This window comes from Anomaloglossus baeobatrachus, chromosome 1 (assembly GCF_048569485.1).
Source record: "Anomaloglossus baeobatrachus isolate aAnoBae1 chromosome 1, aAnoBae1.hap1, whole genome shotgun sequence".
Lineage (NCBI taxonomy): Eukaryota > Metazoa > Chordata > Amphibia > Anura > Aromobatidae > Anomaloglossus > Anomaloglossus baeobatrachus.
The window spans coordinates 381,426,472-381,451,302 of record NC_134353.1 but is presented as its reverse complement, the minus strand read 5'-3'; the positions used below and the strand labels follow the sequence as shown (position 1 = coordinate 381,451,302).

Here is a 24,831-nt window from a genome sequence, read left to right as displayed (position 1 = left end):
TATGACACACGTGTGACCATAACCATGCATGTGATTGGTACCTGATTAAATACGGACGTCTGAAACCGGCCTTGAAAAAGTAGTTTTTGACCACACATGGGGTAGTGGTAAAAATTGGGGGGTAAAGCTACATTTTTGTGGCTCAATGATCTAAAATTCTGTGAAGCTCACCACACCTTTAGATAAATTTCTTGAGGCGTGTAGTTTCGAAAATGGCATCACGTGGGGAGTTCCACTGTTTACGCACGAGGGGCTCTACAACCGTGACATGGTGTCTGCTATTTATTCTAGCCAATTTTGCAGTCCAAAAGTCAAATGGCGCTCCTTCCCTTCCGAGCCCGGCTGTGAGCCCAAACAGTAGGTTTCCACCACATAAGGGGTATCCCTGTACTCAGGAGAAATTGTACAACAAATTTTATGGTGCATTTTTTTCTGATATCCTTGTGAAATGACAAATTTGGGATAAAGTAACATTTTTGTGGGAAAAAGTAAAATTTTCACTTTTTCCTTACGCATTGCTTTGGTGAAACACCTGAAGGGTTAATAAACTTCTTGGATGTGGTTTTGAGCAGTGTGAGGGGTGTCGTTTTTATAATGGGGTCACTTTTGGGTATTTTCTGTCACCTAGGCCTCTCAAAGTCACTTCAAATGTGATTTGGTACCTAAAAAAATGATTTTGTAAATGTTATTGGAAAAATGAAATTGCTGATGACCTTTGACCCCTTCTAACTTCCTAACGAAAAAATTATGTGATTTGATCAAAAATTGTGATTGTGTAAAGTAGACAAGTGGGAAATGTTATAACTACACGCCTCCACTAGATTGAATGGCCCCTATAATTATATTTCACACCACAAAGATCCAATTTATCATAAAATAACTAACATTATACCAGATAGGAAGAAGGGACAATAATTACAATAAAATAATATAAATGTGCTATATAAATGGCGACAGCGATTATACGGAAGATGGGAGAGAAATGCGACTGCAAACATGGAGGGAAGAAGAAGCCCCTCTATGTGAGCACCTACTAGGGAAATGATGGAGCATCAACATGGAGATATTGGGGGGAAGAACCTGAGCACAAATACTTATACAAAAACATATATGTCCATGAGAGTGCTAGTAGTGGGCAGTGAAAGCATGGCAGAATTGAAAAATAGGGCTTCATCATTAAGCAAAAAATTGCTCCTGTCAGTAAGGGGTTAAAACAAACCAAAAAAAAAGTTATGGTTTTTAAAACCCCGAATGCAAAAACGAAAATGAAGCTGTTTCCTGTGCTGGGTGGTAAGGAGTTAAGAAGTCTACTGAACACGTGATCCACGGAGGACACAGTTGGCAGAATCTACAACAAAATGGCCGCCGCTGTTGGCGTAATTGAAGACACAGTGAGAGGTTTGTGGTTTCACCGCTCTTAATCCAAGGGACGTGATCACGTAAAAGACTGTGACGCGTTTGCGTGCGACAAAGAGGAAAGAGGACTGTGACGCGTATTGTGTGCGACGAACGAAGGAGGACTGTAGCGCGGTTTCCGAGCGACCAAGGAAATCTTCAGGAGCGAGAATGTCGGAGCGTAAAGTTCTCAATGTAAGTTTGTAGTCCGTACTGCGCAGCCGCCGGCACAGACATTGCAGGGCCTCTCTCCAGTCTGTGGAAATGACACTTCCGGAAGAAGCCCCTGCAGTGAAATGAGCAGACCCCGTAGAATCCCAGCACTGACACCTCAGCCCCTCTTCCTGTTTTATTTTGGTTCTGAGGAAACTGTTCACACACTGGCTTGTCTCTCACATAGCTCTCCTCTCACACGGCGGCTCCTGCAGCACCATTTGCAGAATTGTGGTGTAGAACAGCTTACATTGTAGCCATATTTGGCAAAACTCCTAGCTGTGCTTCAGGCCCTCACTGTAGCAGGTTTCTGGCGCTTGGCAGCTGAATTATGCGTCTTAAAGGGAACCTGTCAGGTCTAATATGCCCCCTGGACCACGAGCAGTTCTGGTGTATATTGCTAATCCCTGCCTGCCTGTCCCTGTATACACTAGTATAGAGAAAGAGACCTATAGAAAAAGGATTTCTAAAGATCTTATATCGTATGCTAATGAGCACGAGGACTAGTCCCCTGGGTTCCCCTGGCTAGTCGCCCATATTGTAATGTTAGTACGCCCCTAAAATCAGATAACCGAAGTAAAGAGGGCAACATGACTATTACAGTTTAGTGCACCACAAAATGATAAAGCCCCCGGCCTGCTAAGTCCTGGCAATTTGTTTTTCGTTTTTAAGAAAATATAGAGGCCAGCAGAAAAAGTACATACATTTCTCCTCAAAGTTATGTAGTGATCTGAAACTTTTTTTTATATACTAAACCCCCTCATATGTGTGGACTACCAACCTATATGACCTGTGGAGTGCAGGGGTGGACAATTAATTTTCTCAAGGGGCCACATGAGAGACCAAGGGACTTCTTCACGATCTTGGACATATAAATGCATCCTAGGTCATGTCACCCTGGTAACCATGTACATGTCTGCTGATCCGATCCTAATATATAGCATGAGCCCCCACCCAGCCTCCTATATAGAGCATGAGCCCCCACCCAGCCTCCTATATAGAGCATGAGCCCCCACCCAGCCTCCTATATAGAGCATGAGCCCCCACCCAGCCTCCTATATAGAGCATGAGCCCCCACCCAGCCTCCTATATAGAGCGGGAGCCCCCACCTAGCCTCCTATATATAGTGGGAGCCCCCACCTAGCCTCCTATATATAGTGGGAGCCCCCACCTAGCCTCCTATATATAGTGGGAGCCCCCACCTAGCCGCCTATATATAGTGGGAGCTGTGGGAAGGAGAGGGAGAGGGAGTGATCCAGCACAATTCCTCCTTGGTTTAAAACATTTAGGATCTTTATTGAAACTTCTTTAAAAACATGGTGAAGACCGAAAATAAACTTGCATAGTAAAGGCGCAATTCATGAGGGCTTAGCTTATGACACTTATGACTAAGGACTAGTTGGTTTTATTTTCAGTCCGAAACGCGTTAAGCCCTCATGAATTGCGCCTTTACTATGCAAGTTTATTTTCGGTCTTCACCATGTTTTTAAAGAAGTTTCAATAAAGATCCTAAATGTTTTAAACCAAGGAGGAATTGTGCTGGATCACTCCCTCTCCCTCTCCTTCCCACATCTCTGCTACCGGTCAGGATAGACCGTGGGATCCTGGCACCCGCAAGGCTGAGCAGTCCGGGCAGCAGGTGAGCTGAAGACTTTTTTCGTTCATTCATATATATAGTGGGAGCCCCCACCTAGCCTCCTATATATAGTGGGAGCCCCCACCTAGCCTCCTATATATAGTGGGAGCCCCCACCTAGCCTCCTATATATAGTGGGAGCCCCCACCTAGCCTCCTATATATAGTGGGAGCCCCCACCTAGCCTCCTATATATAGTGGGAGCCCCCACCTAGCCTCCTATATATATAGTAGGAGCCCCCACCTAGCCTCCTATATATATAGTAGGAGCCCCCACCTAGCCTCCTATATATAGTAGGAGCCCCCACCTAGCCTCCTGTATATAGTAGGAGCCCCCACCTAGCCTCCTATATATAGTAGGAGCCCCCACCTAGCCTCCTATATATAGTAGGAGCCCCCACCTAGCCTCCTATATATATAGTAGGAGCCCCCACCTAGCCTCCTATATATATAGTAGGAGCCCCCACCTAGCCTCCTATATATATAGTAGGAGCCCCCACCTAGCCTCCTATATATAGTGGGAGCCCCCACCTAGCCTCCTATATATAGTGGGAGCCCCCACCTAGCCTCCTATATATAGTGGGAGCCCCCACCTAGCCTCCTATATATATATATATAGTGGGAGCCCCCACTTAGCCCTTTTATACACAGCCACACATCTCAGATAGAAGGAAAAAAAATAAACACCACATACGTTCCTCCCTCCCATTCCCCGTCGTTGCGCTCTGCTCTGGTCTCCAGTGCACTAACAGCATCCTGAGACACATTGCGTCTACTGGGCCAGTCGCAGATGGTGATTGGTAAAGGACGGAGCTGACGGCAGCTCTGTCCTCCACCAATGTATTTACTGCTATCTGCATCCTGAGAATAGTGGCGATATCAGGACGTGGACATTGGAAGATATGGTGCAACCTGCGGGCCACTGGTTTCAGCTTTTTGGCTGTGTCTGTCTGTGGGCCAGACTGGAGCAGCCAAAGGGTCAGGTGTGGTGGAGGGCCGCACTTTGCCCGTCCTTGGTCTAGGGCAGTCATGGCGAACCCTTTACAGGCCGAGTGCCCAAACTGTAGCCCTAAACCCATTTTTTTTCCGAAGTGCCAACCAATCCTATTATGTAAATAGTTGATTTTAACCTTACCTTTGCAGTCTTCTCTTCTCTTCAGCAGGGGGCATCACGCTCATGCATTACCACACATTGAAGCTGAGCCCTTTCCAGACACAGCAGTTGGATTGATCTTTCTGGAAAAAAATGCAGCATATTAGACAGAGATTTTAGCCTGGAATGCAATCAGATGTCACCCTGTAATCCACATAAACATTTCAAAGTCTGAACATCTTGAAATCCCATAAAGACGTACGAGTTGCAACCCTCCCCTTTCATTGTGTAGTTCTGTCCCCCTTCCTGGCCACTTCCTGGTAAACATGTCCCCCATCCTGATACAGTCAGGGCCAGAAATATTTGGACAGTGACACAAGTTTTGTTATTTTAGCTGTTTACAAAAACATGTTCAGAAATACAATTATATATATAATATGGGCTAAAAGTGCACACTCCCAGCTGCAATATGAGCGTTTTCACATCCAAATCGGAGAAAGGGTTTAGGAATCATAGCTCTGTAATGCATAGCCTCCTCTTTTTCAAGGGACCAAAAGTAATTGGACAAGGGACTCTAAGGGCTGCAATTAACTCTGAAGGCGTCTCCCTCGTTAACCTGTAATCAATGAAGTAGTTAAAAGGTCTGGGGTTGATTACAGGTGTGTGGTTTTGCATTTGGAAGCTGTTGCTGTGACCAGACAACATGCGGTCTAAGGAACTCTCAATTGAGGTGAAGCAGAACATCCTGAGGCTGAAAAAAAAGAAAACAAATCCATCAGAGAGATAGCAGACATGCTTGGAGTAGCAAAATCAACAGTCGGGTACATTCTGAGAAAAAAGGAATTGACTGGTGAGCTTGGGAACTCAAAAAGGCCTGGGCGTCCACGGATGACAACAGTGGTGGATGATCGCCGCATACTTTCTTTAGTGAAGAAGAGCCCATTCACAACATCAACTGAAGTCCAGAACACTCTCAGTGAAGTAGGTGTATCTGTCTCTAAGTCAACAGTAAAGAGAAGACTCCATGAAAGTAAATACAAAGGGTTCACATCTAGATGCAAACCATTCATCAATTCCAAAAATAGACAGGCCAGAGTTAAATTTGCTGAAAAACACCTCATGAAGCCAGCTCAGTTCTGGAAAAGTATTCTATGGACAGATGAGACAAAGATCAACCTGTACCAGAATGATGGGAAGAAAAAAGTTTGGAGAAGAAAGGGAACGGCACATGATCCAAGGCACACCACATCCTCTGTAAAACATGGTGGAGGCAACGTGATGGCATGGGCATGCATGGCTTTCAATGGCACTGGGTCACTTGTGTTTATTGATGACATAACAGCAGACAAGAGTAGCCGGATGAATTCTGAAGTGTACCGGGATATACTTTCAGCCCAGATTCAGCCAAATGCCGCAAAGTTGATCGGATGGCGCTTCATAGTACAGATGGACAATGACCCCAAGCATACAGCCAAAGCTACCCAGGAGTTCATGAGTGCAAAAAAGTGGAACATTCTGCAATGGCCAAGTTAATCACCAGATCTTAACCCAATTGAGCATGCATTTCACTTGCTCAAATCCAGACTTAAGACGGAAAGACCCACAAACAAGCAAGACCTGAAGGCTGCGGCTGTAAAGGCCTGGCAAAGCATTAAGAAGGAGGAAACCCAGCGTTTGGTGATGTCCATGGGTTCCAGACTTAAGGCAGTGATTGCCTCCAAAGGATTCGCAACAAAATATTGAAAATAAAAATATTTTGTTTGGGTTTGGTTTATTTGTCCAATTACTTTTGACCTCCTAAAATGTGGAGTGTTTGTAAAGAAATGTGTACAATTCCTACAATTTCTATCAGATATTTTTGTTCAAACCTTCAAATTAAACGTTACAATCTGCACTTGAATTCTGTTGTAGAGGTTTCATTTCAAATCCAATGTGGTGGCATGCAGAGCCCAACTCGCGAAAATTGTGTCACTGTCCAAATATTTCTGGACCTAACTGTATATATTTCCTACATTCTGGTATATTTGTCTACATCATGGCCCCATCCTGGTAAATGTACCCCATTCCTGGTAAATGTACCCCATCCTGGTAAATGTACCCCATCATTGTAAATGTATCCCATCCTGGCATGTTCCCCCATTCTGTTAAATGACCCCATCCTGGTAAATGTACCTCATCCAGGCATGTTCCCTTATCCTGGTAAATGTCCTCTTTCCTGGTAAATGTTCCCCATCCTGGCATTTTTCCTCATCCTGGCATGTTCATGTACCCTCTTCCTTTCATGTTTCCCCCCCATCCTTTCATGTATCCCCCCATCCTGGTAAATGTATCCCCCATACTGGTAAATGTACCCCTTCCTGGCATGTTTCCCTTCCTGCTAAATGTACCCCATCCTGGCATGTTTTCCCCCATCCTTGCATGTTTACCCCCATCCTTGCAGTCATGTTTACCCCCATCCTTGCAGTCATGTTTACCCCCATCCTTGCAGTCATGTTTACCCCCATCCTTGCAGTCATGTTTACCCCCATCCTTGCAGTCATGTTTACCCCCATCCTTGCAGTCATGTTTACCCCCATCCTTGCATGTTTCCCCCATCCTTGCAGTCATGTTTACCCCCATCCTTGCAGTCATGTTTACCCCCATCCTTGCAGTCATGTTTACCCCCATCCTTGCAGTCATGTTTACCCCCATCCTTGCACGTTTCCCCCATCCTTGCAGCCATGTTTGCCCCGTGCTCTCCATGTTTTCCCCATGCTCTGTATGCCCTGTGCTCTCCATGTTTTCCTCGTGCTTTGTATTCCTCGTGCTTTGTATTCCTCGTGCTCTGTTTGTATGCCCCGTGCTCTGTTTGTATGCCCCGTGCTCTGTTTGTATGCCCCGTGCTCTGTTTGTATGCCCCGTGCTCTGTTTGTATGCCCCGTGCTCTGTTTGTATGCCCCGTGCTCTGTTTGTATGCCCCGTGCTCTGTTTGTATGCCCCGTGCTCTGTTTGTATGCCCCGTGCTCTGTGTTTGTATGCCCCGTGCTCTGTGTTTGTATGCCCCGTGCTCTGTGTTTGTATGCCCCGTGCTCTGTGTTTGTATGCCCCGTGCTCTGTGTTTGTATGCCCCGTGCTCTGTGTTTGTATGCCCCGTGCTCTGTGTTTGTATGCCCCGTGCTCTGTGTTTGTATGCCCCGTGCTCTGTGTTTGTATGCCCCGTGCTCTGTGTTTGTATGCCCCGTGCTCCCCATGTTTGCCCCGTGCTCCCCATGTTTGCCCCGTGCTCCCCATGTTTGCCCCGTGCTCCCCATGTTTGCCCCGTGCTGGCTCTCTCCCCCCACACCTTGGCACAGCCACACAGAGCTTAAAAATATAAAAAAAAAAAAAACTCACCTTCTAGCCCCCACTCCTCCGCTGCCTCGTCCTCAGTCACTTCAGTTCCCGCGCGGCCACAAGACGCCGGCGCCGCCTACTGACGCTCCTCCGTCTCCTAGGCAACAGGCCTGCAGCCCAGGAGAGGAGGCGTGTCAGAGCGAGGATAAAGGTCTCCTCTGCTAAACACCACTTTGAGCTGCTGGCGCGATCACACCGACAGTTCAAAGTGGCGCAGTGTGGCAACAGCGCGCGTGCCAGCAAAAAGAGCTCTGCGTGCCCTGTCTGGCACGCGTGCCATAGGTTCGCCATCACTGGTCTAGGGGATTAGATAGGGCACCTTAGCTTTTTTGGATAAAAGCTGCTATTGGTATTTTTTGAGGCAAAAATTGCTGTATCCATATGTTAGCCATAAGTCAGTAGGGAAGAATGAACGCTACTTTGTTATTTTTATGGGGGTTTTTTTTCTTTTACATTTTCTTCTTTTTTTTCTTTTACCTTTTTTTTGCGGGGGAGGGCGTTAAGACCATACATTCTTTTCAGTACGCATAGGGTGCAGTTTTGTTTGTTTTTTTTTTCTCTTCTTGTTGCTTTTCTATTTGAGAGTCTTTTCTCCATCAATGACTGATCCCAGAGTTGAGGCACTACCAGTCAAAGTACAGCAATCACATTTCAGTTATGTTCACAAATATCAAATACTGGACGTAAAGAATAGAAAATAACTTTTGCATTTCTCTTGTTTTTCATCTTTAGAAATACTATCCACCAGATTTTGATCCCTCTAAAATCCCTAAATTAAAGCTTCCTAAAGACCGTCAGTATGTGGTACGTCTGATGGCTCCGTTCAATATGAGGTGAGTCTTCATACAGGCTGTAGCTTGTGGCTAGGTGAGCATGTAACCTTGTCACCTATTGCATAGGCAGTGTTGTGTCTGTAGTTTTCTCTAGGGCTGCCATTGCGCACTCGCCCTTTGTCACTATCCACTATGGTAGAAGCTTTCTGTCTAATTTGTCACCCTATACTAAGTAACACTCTAGGCATGTATTCTACGTACTGCCTAGTGTTTCCTCCTCAGGGTGTACAGTGGTCACAGGGTTGCATTCACATGGATGGGAATTGGTGCTTTTTTTCACAGTGATTCTGAGAAAAGCCACAGAGGAAAATCTGTCCAAATTGTGCAGATTTTAAAGCAATTTTTTTGCTTTAATTGCCTATGCCTCTTGCCGCTGATTTTAAAGGGAACCTGTCACCACTTTTTTGCCCTATAAGCTGCGGTCACCACCACCAGTGATCTCTTATATACAGCATTCTAACATGCTGTATATAAGAGCCCAGGCCGCGGGGTATAACCTAAAAAAACACTATAATACTCACCTAGAAGGTCGCTCCGGTGCACAACGGTTGGATAGGTGGTGCCTCCTTTTTCGGCCATCTTGGTCTTCCTTATTCTGAAGCCGCGGTGCATGACGCATCTACGTCATACACACTCGCTGGCATTGAGGTCCTGCGCAGGCGCACTTTGATCTGCCCTGAGCAAGGCAGATCAAAGTACTGTAGTGTGCCTGCGCATGACCTCAATGCTGCTGCGTGTTTATGCGTCATGCACCGCGGCTTCAGAATAAGGAAGACCAAGATGGCCGAAAGGGGAGGCGCCGGTCCCGGAGAACGGAGACACCCATCCATCTGCTGTGCACCGAAGTCTCAGCATCAATTTAAGTGAATAGGAGCCAAGCAGTTCAAGAGTCCGCTTCATACACCCAACAAATGATGTCATTTTTACATGATAGGGTTGCAGAGGGGTTTCATGAATCTATAGGCCCCCATTCAGCTGCCATAGCACAAAAAAGTGTCTATCTGTCCAGAATATATTGCAGTTTCCATTTTTTTACTGTACATAATAGTACAGTATGCAATCGGAAGCCTATGGGAGATATCTATCATTGCACAGCAGCCATTTTTATTGTGTACATCACATGTATGATAATCTGATGTGTATAGCCCCGTAGTGGTGTTTGTTAAATGTGATTATCCAAGGGAGACTTGAAGCGCACACTTGAGACGCAGTGTGAAGGAACCTTTGTCCTGGTTCCCACCATGAGTATGTGGTGCATTTTCAGGCACAAAAAAACATCTTACAGTACAAGTAAAATGTAGGATTTCTATAAATCTTATGTCCACTGCACTTTTTATCAGCAATATGTTTGTTTTTGTTTTTAATTTAAGCTTTAACATCTTAAAAGGAACCTGTCAGGTCCAATATGCACCCAGAGCCACGAGCAGTTCTGGGTGCATATTGCTAATCCCTGCCTAACGGTCCCTGTATCTAGTAGCGCACATAAACGGATATTTAGAAAAAGTATATCTAAAGATCCTCTGATATGCTAATGAGCGCAGGGACTAGTCGCAAGGGTGTTAGTTCCTGCGCTCATTCCACCCTCTTAGCATTCCCACAGGCGCGTACTAACATGGTATTCAAAGCACACTGCCCAGCGTGATCATTGGCAGTGATGTGCGTACCTGTGTCTTGTGCACCGCCTCAGAACGCTGGGCATAGGGTCAGGGCGCATTATCAGAAGTCCCTGGCACCACCGGTCATGCGCAAAACATCAGTTTGAAGCCGGGACGCATACACCTGGCTTCATAGTGCGCATGACCGGAAGTCCAGGGACTTCTGATCATGCGCACTGAGACAAAAACCAGCATCGGACGCGGTGGCAGCAGGGGTCAGCGCATCCATCCTCTGATGCTGTGTATTCATTATCATGTTAGCACGCCCACAGGGGCGTGCTAACATGCTGCGGGGGCCCGACTAGCCAGGGAAACTAATGCCCTTGTGACTAGTTGCTGGCCTCATTAGCATATAATGAAGGGTGTTCAGAAATCCTTTTTCTAAAGATCTCTTTATCTATGCTAGTATATACAGGGACAATTAGGCAGGGATTAGCAATATGCACCCAGAACTGCTCGTGGTTCTCACTGTATATTACACCGGACAGGTTCCCTTTAGGCTGCTTTCACACATCCGGCTTGAGCTCTGCGGCTCAATCCGGCTGTGCAAGCTATGCAACGGATGCGGTGAAAACACCGCATCCTTTGCATAAGTTTTTCCTTTGCGGCCCGTCCGGTTTTTGCCGCTTGCGGCATGCTACTGAGCATGCGCAGTGGCAAAAACCGCATGCGGCGGCCGGATGCGGTTATTGCCGCATCGCGCCGCCATAGGCATGCATTGAAAAATGCGCCGCATCGGCCGAATGCGGCGCGATGCGTTTTTTTTTTTTTTGCCGCACGAAAAAACGTGCCAGGCAACGTTCCATCCGGCCGCCGCATCGTCTAAATCTGCCGCATGCGGCAAAAACCGGATGGAACGCAAGGCCATGCGGCACAATGCGGCACTAATTAAAGTCTATGCAGGAAAATCGCAACCGGCAGCAAAAAAAAGGTTGCGATTTTCCTGCAAAGTGCCGGATTGTGCCGCATTGCAGAAACCGGAGGTGTGAAAGCAGCCTAAATATCTCCTCCTGTACATATGCATTATACTTCAGAATTTTACCTATAGACTTGAATGATGTGCTGAAAATCCGCAGATAAAAAAAGAACGTGTTTTTTAGTGCATTTCTACAGCACAAATACAGTAAAAATGCATGTAATACACAGACAACTTTGTCAATAAGGTTTTATCAAAGCCAAATACCAGGAAGTATCAGAAACAAAGCAATAAAAAGGCGAAGAAAATAAATGTGAAAATAAAAAGCAAGTAATCGAAGGTACCTATACTGCGGAGAATCTGCCACATGAACAGCTCAGCGTGGGCACGTAGCCGTAGTATGACTCCGTAGCATGTGGTATTATTCCATCGCTGTAGTTGTGCTATGTCTCCTATGTTTACTAGCCGGACCAACGTTCCAATAGATCATGGACGGCAGCCAGAAATTATTGGAAATCTCTCCTGTCTGTGAGGGTCTATTGGTAGTAAGCATGTTTTCTCTGTACACATAAGCCAGCGCACTCCTAACTGCTCATTGTAAATGCCACATCCATCTTAACAGTGTGCTTTGTTTGCACATTGTCGCCATCTTCTACTAGCCTCATATGGCTATGCCATACGCTGGTTCCATTAACATGACCGTGCATTCAGTACCAGCCTCTGTGACAACAGTGTATTACCATGCTACACACAATGTGGGCAGCATTGAGGGACAAGGGGGTGGAAGTCACGTTACCTATTAGTACAAAAACAGTGCGCCTTTATAAATGGTGTATAATAAATGTCGTTTCATATGTGCCACAAATCCCATTCAGTCTTATGATTTGTAAATCTGCTTTCTTCTATTCTAGGTGCAAAACATGTGGAGAGTACATATATAAAGGAAAAAAGTTTAATGCCAGGAAGGAAACCGTTCAAAATGAGCAATACTTGGGACTCCCCATCTTTCGTTTTTATATCAAATGTACACGATGCTTGGCTGAAATCACCTTTAAGGTATGGAAGACAGAAGAAAGTCATGACTGATGTGAACATAGCCTACATTGATTTCAGAATCAAATCGAATGGTATGGGGTAAAATGTGAAAGCAGTAGCATTGTAGTGGTTACACTGCTTGCCCCATTATTACTCAATCCCAAAAGCTCCTTGAAACATATCAGGCCATGCATTAATGTGCTCTGCCTCTGTGCAAGTACTAATGAGGAACATTAAGAAAGGACTTTTCAGAGCGCTAATAGACCTTTTGACTAAAGGCCACTTTACACACAGAGATAAATCTTTGGCAGATCTGTAGTTGCAGTGAAATTGTGGACAATCAGTGCCAGGTTTGTGGCTGTGTACAAATGGAACAATATGTCCATGATTTCACTGCAACCACAGATCTGCCAAAGATTTATCTGTGTGTAAAGTGGCCTTAAGGCTACTTTCACACATCAGTTTTTTTGCCATCAGGCACAATCCGGTAGAAAAACTGATGCGACGGATCCATCGCATCAGTTTTTTTCCATCCGTTTTTCAACGGATCCGTTGTGATACTGAGCATGCTCAGTTTAAAAAAAACGCAATCCGTCATTGGATTCAGTCATATGCGCCCATAAGCTTCCATTATACAACATGCTGGATCCGGCGTGGTCCGTTTTTTTGTTTGTTTTTTTTTTGCCGTTGTCAAAAAAATGTTCCATGCTGCGTCCTTTTCGGCATAACGTTTGGAACACCATTCTAAGTCCGAACTGGGTGCAAAAACCTAAAAAAACATCACTATGGGGAGATAAGGTATGCACACCAGTGACTATGTAAGGGGAATACATGGAATAGCAGAAACTGCTGTGTGAATACTGACATGAAAAATCCAATAGCTATATGTAAGCGTGAAAATGTGAAAAATGGAATCTGCATTACTGCCATGAATATATGAATAAAGAGAAATTTAGCTACTGAATTGATCAATCCCCAACGTAGAGAAATACTTTGGCGTAGTGTTGGGGCTCTATTGCATTGATCAATTCAGTAGCTAAATTTCTCTTGATTCATATGTTCATGGCAGTAATGCAGATTCCATTTTTCACATTTTCACCCTTACATATAGCTATTGGATTTTTCAAGTCAGTATTCACACAGCAGTTTCTGCTATTCCATGTATTCCCCTTACATAGTCACTGGTGTGCATACCTTATCTCCCCATAGTGATGTTTTTTAGGTTTTTGCACCCAGTTCAGACTTAGAATGGTGTTCCAAACGTTATTCCTTATTTGTTAGTAGTTTTTCGTTTGTGAACCCTCCCCAACCACACCTATTGCCAATCCATATCATACGCATAAATAGCCTAGGTCTCATCTTCCCATACACGGTAAGTTTTTTAACTGCATGAGAGGACACACACAAGCTAGGGACCCCAACGTAGAGAAATACTTTGGCGTAGTGTTGGGGCTCTATTGCATTGATCAATTCAGTAGCTAAATTTCTCTTGATTCATATGTTCATGGCAGTAATGCAGGTTCCATTTTTCACATTTTCACTCTTGCATATAGCTATTGGATTTTTCAAGTCAGTATTCACACAACAGTTTCTGCTATTTCATGTATTCCCCTTACATAGTCACTGGTGTGCATACCTTATCTCCCCATAGCGTCCTTTTCGGCAGCCGGATGAAGAAATTTCGCCTGATCCGGCAGACGCCGCATGCAACGCAAGGCCATCCAGCACAATCCGGTGCTAATACAAGTCAATGGAGAATAAAACTGATCCGGCACTGGGTCCGTTTTATCCACATTTCAACGGATTGTGCCTGATGGCAAAAAACGGATGTGTGAAACCAGCCTTAAAGGGAACCTGTCATCAGAAATTTTGCACTAAACCTAAAAGATTCCCCCTCTGCAGCTCCTGGGCTGCATTCTAGCAATGTTCCTGTTGTTTATGTGCCCCCTTTCTGAAAATCTCACGCATGCGCCGTGCCACTCTCGCGGGACTGCAATGTGCAGTGTGACCGCTGGTGACGTGTTGCGCATGCGCGAGATTATGGGCGGCGCTGTGACTTTCATCAGCAAGTACCCGCCCATAATCTCGTGGTCGCGCTTTCACCACCGCCTCCACCATCGTTCTGCGCAAGCACTGGCCAGCTTACCTCACGTCACCTCTTTGAAATTGCGCGATGGGGACGGCCTAAAGCAACAGGGAGGCAGACTAACGGACACCAGAGAGCCCGCCCCCGTGTACCATTATCAAGATCTGAATACAAAAAGGTACCACTTTACAAAGTCTTTATTTTGGTCAGAAAGGGGGCACATTAGGCACAATAGAAACAGGAAGCTTGCTAGAATGCAGCCCAGGAGCTGCAAAGGGGGAATTTTTTAGGTTTAGTGCAAAATTTCTGATGACAGGTTCCCTTTAAGCAGGCTTTACACGCTACAATATTGTTAATGATTTATCGTTGGGGTCACGTTGTTTGTGACGCACATCTGGCATCATTAACGATGTCGCAGTGGCTGAGACTTATGTGCGACCTAAAACGATCGTAAAAGCGGCCAAAACCGTTTGCCACGGAGAGGTCGTCCTAAAACAAAAAATCGTTCTCTTCTAATTAGAGATGTTTTGTCGTTCCTGCAGCAACACACATCGCTGTGTGTGACACCGCAGGAGCGACGAACATCTCCTTACCTGCGTCCACCGGAAATAAGGAAGGAGGTGGGCGGGATGTTCCGGCCGCTCATCTCCGCCCCTCCGCTTCTATTGGACGGCTGCCGTGTGACGTCGCTGTGACGCTACACAAACCGCCCCCTTAGGAAGTAGGCGGGTCGCCGGCCAGAGCGACGTCGCAGGACAGGTAAGTCCGTGTGACGGGGTAAGCGAGGTTGTGTGTAACGAGCAGCGATTTGCCCATGTCGCACAACCGACGGGGGCGGGTACGATCGCTTGCAATCTCGCTAGCGAGATCGCAGAGTGTAAAGCCCGCTTTAGGCTCCTTGTCAACGTAGACATCTGCACACTGTATCTAATCCATCTGTAAGAGAAGTATGTCAGATAATCTCTTAAGGCTTTGCTCTATAGGCATATCGTGCCATATGTCATCCATCCTTTTGTAAAAAAAAAAAAAATATATACTTGTCAGTATTTTTTTTTTTCTGGTGGGTCACTGTGCAAAGTGAGCGGTGTGGTAAAGTGCATTTTGCTGGCCTTTTTCGCAGTCTGAAGCTGGCTGTACCTCTATGGCAGCCAGCGCCACAGACTGATCTGCTCTTCATACCTCTTCTAGTTGTCTATGAACACTGTGCTGAGGAGACTTGCGGTGGCAGTCCTTGAGGTGTTGATGTGTGGCAGCTGCTGCCTGCTCCTAACCAGTTCCTCTTGGCGCTCATCTGCTTGCTGTCTCGGCGATTGTGCCGTCTCCTGGCACCAAAAAGTAAAGTGCAGACAATGCTGGTTCTTTGAGGGTGTATATGAAAACCAAGCTATGTTGCTGCCAAGTGCTACTGCCTGCTTCTACCATGGTGCTATCACTTTTTTTATCAGACCGTCTAGGGACCCTTCTGACCCTCATACCTTTTGAGCTTGAGTTATCCAAGAATTACACTCCTTTTTATGTTCTGATTTTTCATTTTGTTTTCATTATTTAATTCACGTTGTGCTAATCTCCTAACTTGTCCTTCTAGACAGATCCAGAAAATACAGACTATGCCATGGAGCATGGAGCGACACGAAACTTTCAAGCAGAGAAGCTAATTGAGGAAGAAGAGAAGCGGTTTCAGAAAGAACGTGAAGATGAAGAGCTAAATAATCCCATGAAGGTAATAAGATAGCTGCTATTGAGTTTAACGCTGGGTAACTGACCACTGAAGCCGCCACAGATCCCAGGAACCAGGGCTCTGAAGAGCCCCACGTGAATGGCGTGGAGTTCAATCATGCACACTGCTGCTCCTTTCATTGTGATGGGAGTGATGGAGACCAGCTGAGCGTAGCATGATCATTGCTGTATTCATGAACGTAGGCTGGGGAATAAATCATTGTATAAAGATGGGCAGACAAATCTAAATATGCCCGAACAGGTGCCTGTGTGCTATTAGTACAGGCACATAGCTAAACATACCTTCTAATATTTACCGTATTTTTCGCTTTATAAGACGCACCTGATTATAAGATGCACCCCCAAATTTGGTGAAGGAAAAGAGAATTTTTTTTTTTTTATGTTAAATGCGGTCCATCTTATAATGCCAGTGTCCGCCTAACAAATCATATAGGGTATATGTCCCTCATAGCCCCCCATCCTAAAATTAGCCCCCTTAATCTGGATATGGCCCCCTTATATTGAATATAGCCCCCTTGTGATGGCACATGTTCCCCTGTGCTGCCTATGGCCCCCTATGGATTTCATATGTTCCCCTGTGCTGCCTATGGCCCCCTATGGATTTCACACGTTCCCCTGTGCTGCCTATGGCCCCCTATGGATTGCACACGTTCCCCTGTGCTGCCTATGGCCCCCTATGGATTGCACACGTTCCCCTGTGCTGCCTATGGCCCCCTATGGATTGCACAAGTTCCCCTGTGCTGCCTATGGCCCCCTATGGATTGCATACGTTCCCCTGTGCTGCCTATGGCCCCCTATGGATTGCATACGTTCCCCTGTGCTGCCTATGGCCCCCTATGGATTGCATACGTTCTCCTGTGCTGCCTATGGCCCCCTATGGATTGCACACGTTCCCCTGTGCTGCCTATGGCCCCCTATGGCTTACACAAGTCTGCCTGTGTTAGATATCGCCCCCATGCTGCTGCCCATAGTAAAATAAAACACTCTCTCCTTACCTCCTCCATCGCTGATCTCCCTCCTGTCTCCCTCCGTGCTTCTGTTCCTCCACTTCCTGGTTCTTGCTGCCGGTCATGTGATCGGCACAGCAGAGTGAGATCTCTGCGTGCCTGATCACAGTGGAAGCAGGGACACCGGGGAGAAACTCTGGAGGGGGGAAGTAAAGCTTTTTTTATTTTAGAATGAGCAGCAGCATGGGGGCCATATCTAACACAGGGGGGGGCTTGTGCCATCACAGGGGGGCGCAGGGACATATAATATGCACCGCTCCCCCAGCCCGTCACTGCGGTGCGGTTTCAGCACCACGGAGATGGACAGCGGCTGTGCATATTATATGAGCGGGAGCAAGAGATCAAAGGCTGCAGCCCGCAGCGTTCACCTGCGCTCCAGAGCTGCCCCCACTTTCCCTGGACCCTGCAGTGTGTGTGTGTGTGTGTGTGTGTGTGTGTGTGTGTGTGTGTGTGTGTGTGTGTACAGTGCCTACAAGTAGTTTTCAACCCCCTGCAGGTTTGATAAGATGCAAATAAGTTAGAGCCTGCAAACTTCAAACAAGAGCAGGATTTATTAACAGATGCATAAATCTTACAAACCAACAAGTTATGTTGCTCAGTTAAATTTTAATAAATTTTCAACATAAAAGTGTGGGTCAATTATTATTCAACCCCTAGGTTTAATATTTTGTGGAATAACCCTTGTTTGCAATTACAGCTAATAATCGTCTTTTATAAGACCTGATCAGGCCGGCACAGGTCTTTGGAGTTATCTTGGCCCACTCCTCCATGCAGATCTTCTCCAAGTTATCTAGGTTCTTTGGGTGTCTCATGTGGACTTTAATCTTGAGCTCCTTCCACAAGTTGGTTAAGGTCAGGAGACTGACTAGGCCACTGCAACACCTTGATTTTTTTCCCTCTTGAACCAGGCCTTGGTTTTCTTGGCTGTGTGCTTTGGGTCGTTGTCTTGTTGGAAGATGAAATGACGACCCATCTTAAGATCCTTGATGGAGGAGCGGAGGTTCTTGGCCAAAATCTCCAGGTAGGCCGTGCTATCCATCTTCCCATGGATGCGGACCAGATGGCCAGGCCCCTTGGCTGAGAAACAGCCCCACAGCATGATGCTGCCACCACCATGCTTGACTGTAGGGATGGTATTCTTGGGGTCGTATGCAGTGCCATCCAGTCTCCAAACGTCACGTGTGTGGTTGGCACCAAAGATCTCGATCTTGGTCTCATCAGACCAGAGAACCTTGAACCAGTCTGTCTCAGAGTCCTCCAAGTGATCATGAGCAAACTGTAGACGAGCCTTGACATGACGCTTTGAAAGTAAAGGTACCTTACGGGCTCGTCTGGAACGGAGACCATTGCGGTGGAGTACATTACTTATGGTGTTGACTGAAACCAATGTCCCCACTGCCATGAGATCTTCCCGGAGCTCCTTCCTTGTTGTCCTTGGGTTAGCCTTGACTCTTCGGACAAGCATGGTCTCGGCACGGGTGGAAACTTTCAAAGGCTGTCAAGGCCGTGGAAGGCTAACAGTAGTTCCATAAGCTTTCCACTTCCGGATGATGCTCCCAACAGTGGAGACAGGTAGGCCCAACTGTGACGGGGTGTACAGCAGAGCAAGGAGAGACAACAGGCCGAGGAACGATCCAACAGATTTATTCACAAGAACACTGGAACAGCACACGATAAGTCCACGTAAAACAGATTCGGGGGCCCTTCCCGACAATCCTCGGACCGGATTACAAAGCAATCGTCCTTACAGTAGTCCAAAGAGTTCCACACAATCCCACGGGCCGCCACACAGGCCTAGCTCCGTCCGTGTCCACAGCCACACAGGCTGGAGCTCCTGCTCCCTTCAAGTTTCAGCTCACTCTGCCTGAATCTCCCAGGTAAGCAGAGTTTACACTAGTTGGACTCTAGGCCCCCCTCCCCCTACTCCCAGGGATGGAAGTGCCTCAAGAGGATATAACCTTGCATTTTAGGGGGGTGATTACCTACAACAATAGAAATGTACACAGAAGTAGTTCAAATAAGACAATGAACCCAGCTTGAAATAGGAATCTGTACAGCATATACAGTGAGAGGGTAAATTACATCTTCACAATCCCTCCCCCTCCCAACTTGTGTACGTACTAGGGACCTCTACAGGTCACTGGTTAAGTACACACAGGCAGAGCGTTGCTTACATGTGGCTTCATGCAGCCACGAATTGGCATCGTAGCTCTCCCACATCATTGCCCAGGAGAACAGCTGCAGGCAGACCACCCATCACCCCAACCACACATCGCTTGACCCCAAAACCAAAGCTCAGATCCACAGTGGCTGTGGGAATAGTCCTCCATTGTCCACCAGCCAGTTCAATGACAATCCCAGGTCCTCTATGGATTGCCTCAGGCCGAACCACTCGGGGATCAGCCAGTGTGAGGAAAGCACCCAAGTCACAGAATCCAACAAGTCTCTGTCCATCCAGCACAACCTCCTGCAAGTGCTTACCTCGATGAGCAGAAGTCGTCATAACTGCAGGTCGCACCCCGTAAACTCCTGGTGGTGCAACATGGGCTGAGTCACTAGGCCAGTCCTCACATAGCGGTGCCACATCTTCCTCCATGGCGCTGGGCTGTAAATAATTAACAATCCGATTGGGCGCAGGATCAGTCCTCATTTGAACAGCTGGGCAGGAGACTTGCCGATGCCCTGGCTGTCCACATTGATAGCATCTGAGCTGGGTCTCCCTCCATCCAAGGCGTCCTCTTGGGTAAGGGGTAGGGGAACTTGGAGGCCGGCTCCCACCTGAAGGTGCTGTAGGGGTTTGAGGATGATTCCTCCATGGCCTGGCTGGGCATGAGGCCTGCAAATGCCCGGGATGCCTACAAACATAACACCTGCGCTCTGTTACTTCCTCTCCCCGGCGTATTCCAGAAAGTGCAGTAGAAGCAACTGGAGGCACATTAACACGGGTATCAACATGTGGTGGCTTAGAGGAACGGGGAACAATGGGGACAGAATAACTGGGGGCATCCGGTGTTGTGGAGCTGTTAGGCGTCTCTCCATCCTCCAACAGAACCCTCCACTGAGGCTTGATGGTGAGCACCTCATCAGCTAGAGCAGCAGCTTCCTCCACTGTCGCTGGTTTTCTCTCACGCACCCATTCCCGGATCTCAGCGGGGCACTTGAAGTAAAACTGCTCTTTTAGGAGGACCTGGAGGACGGTCTCCAAGGTTAAGGCCTCCTCTGCCTCCAACCAACGATGCCACAGATGTTTGAGTTTGTGGGCATACATCTTGAAGGACACTTCCTCATCACATGCTAGAGTACGGAACTGAGTCCTGTAAGTGTCTGGCGTTACAGCATAATGTTCTAGAATAGTCTGTTTAATATCCGCATACTCACAGTTCCACCGATGGTCCATAGCTCTATAGGCTGCAGCAGCTCCACCCTCTAAGAGCCCAACCAGATGCCGGACGCGCTCCCTTTCTGGGACTTCCATTAATCGACACTGATGCTCAAAGTCCTGGAAGAAGCCCTCAATGTCACCAGCAGCCTCATTAAACTGCTTGAAGTCTTTGCGGGACACTCTGGGAAGTTCCCTCATGATGGGTGCTGGGGTTACAGTCTGTCTGGAACCTCTCGCGGCTTCCACAGCGAGCTGCTTATCCAGCAATGCCATCTCCTCCATCCTGCGCTCCTTCTCTTCAGCTCCACGCATGGCCTCCCTCTTATCTTCTATGGTGGCCTCATCTCGAAGCAGTGCCATCTTTTCCTTGTACCACACAACCCATTGACTTTTTTGGGTATTCACCTCCGGCTCCCGTCTTTGCTCCCCTTGCTGTGGAAATTGTTCCTCGGTGCCATCTTGCAGGCAAGCGTGTTCCAATGCCTCAATTAGTTGCTCCTTAGAGAGTCCTTTGTAGCAGACACCTAATTCACGGGCCTTTGTTTGTAGACTCGCCACAGTCCAGTTCCTGTATCCTGAGGTTCTGGTTTCAGACGTCGATTGGCTGTTGTCCTCCATTTCTTTTGCTCTGATCCCGCCGCTGCCAACCAGTTTGTGACGGGGTGTACAGCAGAGCAAGGAGAGACAACAGGCCGAGGAACGATCCAACAGATTTATTCACAAGAACACTGGAACAGCACACGATAAGTCCACGTAAAACAGATTCGGGGGCCCTTCCCGACAATCCTCGGACCGGATTACAAAGCAATCGTCCTTACAGTAGTCCAAAGAGTTCCACACAATCCCACGGGCCGCCACACAGGCCTAGCTCCGTCCGTGTCCACAGCCACACAGGCTGGAGCTCCTGCTCCCTTCAAGTTTCAGCTCACTCTGCCTGAATCTCCCAGGTAAGCAGAGTTTACACTAGTTGGACTCTAGGCCCCCCTCCCCCTACTCCCAGGGATGGAAGTGCCTCAAGAGGATATAACCTTGCATTTTAGGGGGGTGATTACCTACAACAATAGAAATGTACACAGAAGTAGTTCAAATAAGACAATGAACCCAGCTTGAAATAGGAATCTGTACAGCATATACAGTGAGAGGGTAAATTACATCTTCACACCAACTCCTTGGAAAGGGTTTTGTACCCCTTGCCAGCCTTGTGACCCTCCACGATCTTGTCTCTGATGGCCTTGGAATGCTCCTTTGTCTTTCCCATGTTGACCAAGTATGAGTGCTGTTCACAAGTTTGGGGAGGGTCTTAATTAGTCAGAAAAGGCTGGAAAAAGAGATAATTAATCCAAACATGTGAAGCTCATTGTTCTTTGTGCCTGAAATACTTCTTAATACTTTAGGGGAACCAAACAGAATTCTTGTGGTTTGAGGGGTTGAATAATAAATGACCCTCTGAATAAACTTTTCACAATTTAAAAAAAGAAATAACATTCTTTTTTGCTGCAGTGCATTTCACACTTCCAGGCTGATCTACAGTCCAAATGTCACAATGCCAAGCTAATTCCGAATGTGTAAACCTGCTAAATCTGCAGGGGGTTGAATACTACTTGTCGGCACTGTATATATAATATATATGTGTGTATACACACAGTGCTGTGCTGCATACACATGTATACACACACAGTGCTCTGCTGCATACACATGTATACACACACACTGCTCTGCTGCATACACATGTATACACACACACTGCTCTGCTGCATACACATGTATACACACACACTGCTCTGCTGCATACACATGTATACACACACACTGCTCTGCTGCATACACATGTATACACACACACTGCTCTGCTGCATACACGGTATACATAAACCTCACAGCTGCAGACATCCTATACCAATTTTAATTATGTTTAGCACCAGGTTTAAGGTCTTCTTCTACCCCAATAGTTTTCAGTTTTCTCAAAGCATGCAACTGGTCACATAACTGTTGTATCCTGGCAGGTCCTTTAGTACCAGTGTTCAGCGATGGCCTGATTCAGGATCTGCAGCTTTATTGTTGTGCAGGTTCGGGTACCTCTGATGCCCTGCGCCTATGTAGTAGATCAGTTTTGGGCTATAGGAGACTGTGGCGCTGCATAGTCCTCTCAGTGATTGGAAAGTATGCTTTGTACTTCACTTGATCAGAGGAAGTAGACTCAAAATTATAAGACACTCATATGTTTTACCAAGACTTTTTTTTTTTCTTACTAAGACGTACATCTTATGGAAAGAAAAAAATGGTGATTCCGTTCCCTTCCCTGCTCCATGAGAGGAGAAATTATGTTGGAGAAGAGCTACCACAGATTCAGAAGAGATTCCTAGCTAGCTTCCATTATTGTTACCTATCTGTGTACCCAATTTTTCCGTTGTAAAAACGGATACATCAGAACCCAGATACAGGCCAAAATTATTATTGGGGCCTTTCTGCTCTCCTTTATTATGCAGCTAATCTGATTTAGGCATAAATTCCACTTTCATCTAAACCTGAGCTTACAAGCGGCATGTCATATCACAAGTGGAACCCAGCATTGCCTCATTCTTTTTATTGGATTGCTTAAACATTTTCTGTTTTTATACACCCCAATACTACACAGTGAAATATGTGAGAACTAACTGGGGAAATGAATTCAGTAAAAATATTTTTATAGTGAATTTTTATCAATACCATTTTAAAGTATAAAAAAAATGTTTAGGTTCTTGAAAATAGGACAAAGGACTCTAAGATGGAAATGGATATCCTAGAGAATTTACAAGAATTGAAGGAGCTGAACCAGCGTCAGGCCAATGTAGACTTTGAGTCTATGCTAGGTGTCTACAGAGAAACGGAAGAAGAAATGAAAAAAAGAGAGTTGGAGGAAGATGAGAATCAGATCAGGTACTTAACTCTACAAGTGTTGTCTGTCTTCGTATGATTTATTTTTTTTTTAATTTAGTGAGAGTGTGTTGGTACAGAACTATGTTATACTATAACATTATTATCCATAGGGAAATGTTGGCTGAGGCTCAAAAGAGGCGGCTAGTGGAAGACTCTGACTCTGAGGAAGAAGTGACCTCTGATATACCCGGTAGGGGTGCTGTGGACATGAAGCCAACTGATGTCCTGACTCAGGTGAATAATTCTATTCTAATACTGCACATACTTTCTTTTGGAAAATTTTAGACACTTCACAAGGTTGTCTGGTATTTTTATATTGATGGCCAATCCGTATCAGATCGTTGGGGGTGTGACACCCAGCAACCCCACCGATCAGCTGTTCCCAGTGCCAGCGGCTATAGATGTGTGGAACAGCATAGCTCCGTCAGCTGTATAGTGGCTGTGGTTGGACCTTGAATGAATAGAGGTGGTCCTGCAGTATTTCACTGCAAACACTATACACTAGTCAATCAGCCCACTGCGACGTGATCCGGTTTGAAGCCCTTTCAAATCTACAGCATGTCTATTCTTTTAACGTTTTTGCAGCATTTTTCACTGTTTCAAAGGAATATGGGAAAACCGCATGTATTTTATGCTGCATTTTTCTTACCAAGAGGTGCCTTTTTAGTGCTCAAATACTTAAAAGGGACCCGTCACCAGATTTGTCCCCTATAAGCTGCGGCCACCACCAGTAAGTCCTTATATACAGCATTACTGTATATAATTGTTCAGGCTTCACTGTATAACGTAAAAAAAACCACTTTATTATACTCACCTGAGAGGCGGCCGGGTCCTATGGGCTTGGCTGGTTTCAGTCCGACGCCTCCTATATTGCTTCTATTGCTGTCCTCCTCACTTTCTTCGTGTAGATGATGCATCCTACGTCATTCACACAAGTCTTCCATTGCGCTCCTTTCCAGTTTTCTCTGCCCTGAGGGTAGATCAAAGTATTGTAGTGCACATGCGGCGGTTCCTATTCCCTTTCCCTGCGCATATCCGTACCTTGCTCTGCATCACTAAAGCAGTGAGACGTGCTCAGGGGCGCAATAGAGGCCTCCAGGTGAGTATAATAACATTTGTTTTTTTTACGGTTGCTGGCCTCAGTTTATAGGGGACAAATCTGGTGACAGTTTGCTTTTATCATGTGCACATACCCTAAAGGTAAAACCATAATTATGATGTGTTTGGGAATATAGAAAGTCTCATACACCTATATTGAAGTCTTTTTAATAGGGTGATACTGAGCAGATTGCACGTACATATATATTTATAGGGAGGGAGAGAGTTTTGTGATAAGATACTTTTACTCCTCAGTCCACTTCATCATTGACAGGCTTCAATGCATTACTGTATGCTGGAAAAGCTGTCAATCACGAAGACCACCCACTGCACTACACATAGAGTAGAGATTTAAGAAAAAATCTAAGATATACTTATTCTAACTTACAAAACCCTATTTCTCTGACGCCTCATTGGGGGACACAGGACCATGGGTGTTATGCTGCCTATCCATAGGAG

At 46.2% G+C, this 24,831-nt stretch overlaps 1 protein-coding gene across 1 annotated transcript in view; it reads left to right on the top strand.

Moving 5' to 3' along the window:
• Positions 1 to 1,478: 1,478 nt before the first annotated feature.
• YJU2 (YJU2 splicing factor homolog) overlaps positions 1,479 to 24,831 on the top strand; it is a 35,393-nt gene continuing 12,040 nt past the window's right edge. The window contains exons 1-6 of the mRNA XM_075352516.1: positions 1,479 to 1,590; positions 8,440 to 8,540; positions 12,023 to 12,167; positions 15,818 to 15,952; positions 23,093 to 23,274; positions 23,385 to 23,508. Of these exons, the coding sequence (XP_075208631.1) occupies positions 1,567 to 1,590; positions 8,440 to 8,540; positions 12,023 to 12,167; positions 15,818 to 15,952; positions 23,093 to 23,274; positions 23,385 to 23,508 (711 nt within the window). The 5' untranslated portion in view covers positions 1,479 to 1,566. The remainder of the gene's footprint in view (positions 1,591 to 8,439; positions 8,541 to 12,022; positions 12,168 to 15,817; positions 15,953 to 23,092; positions 23,275 to 23,384; positions 23,509 to 24,831) is intronic.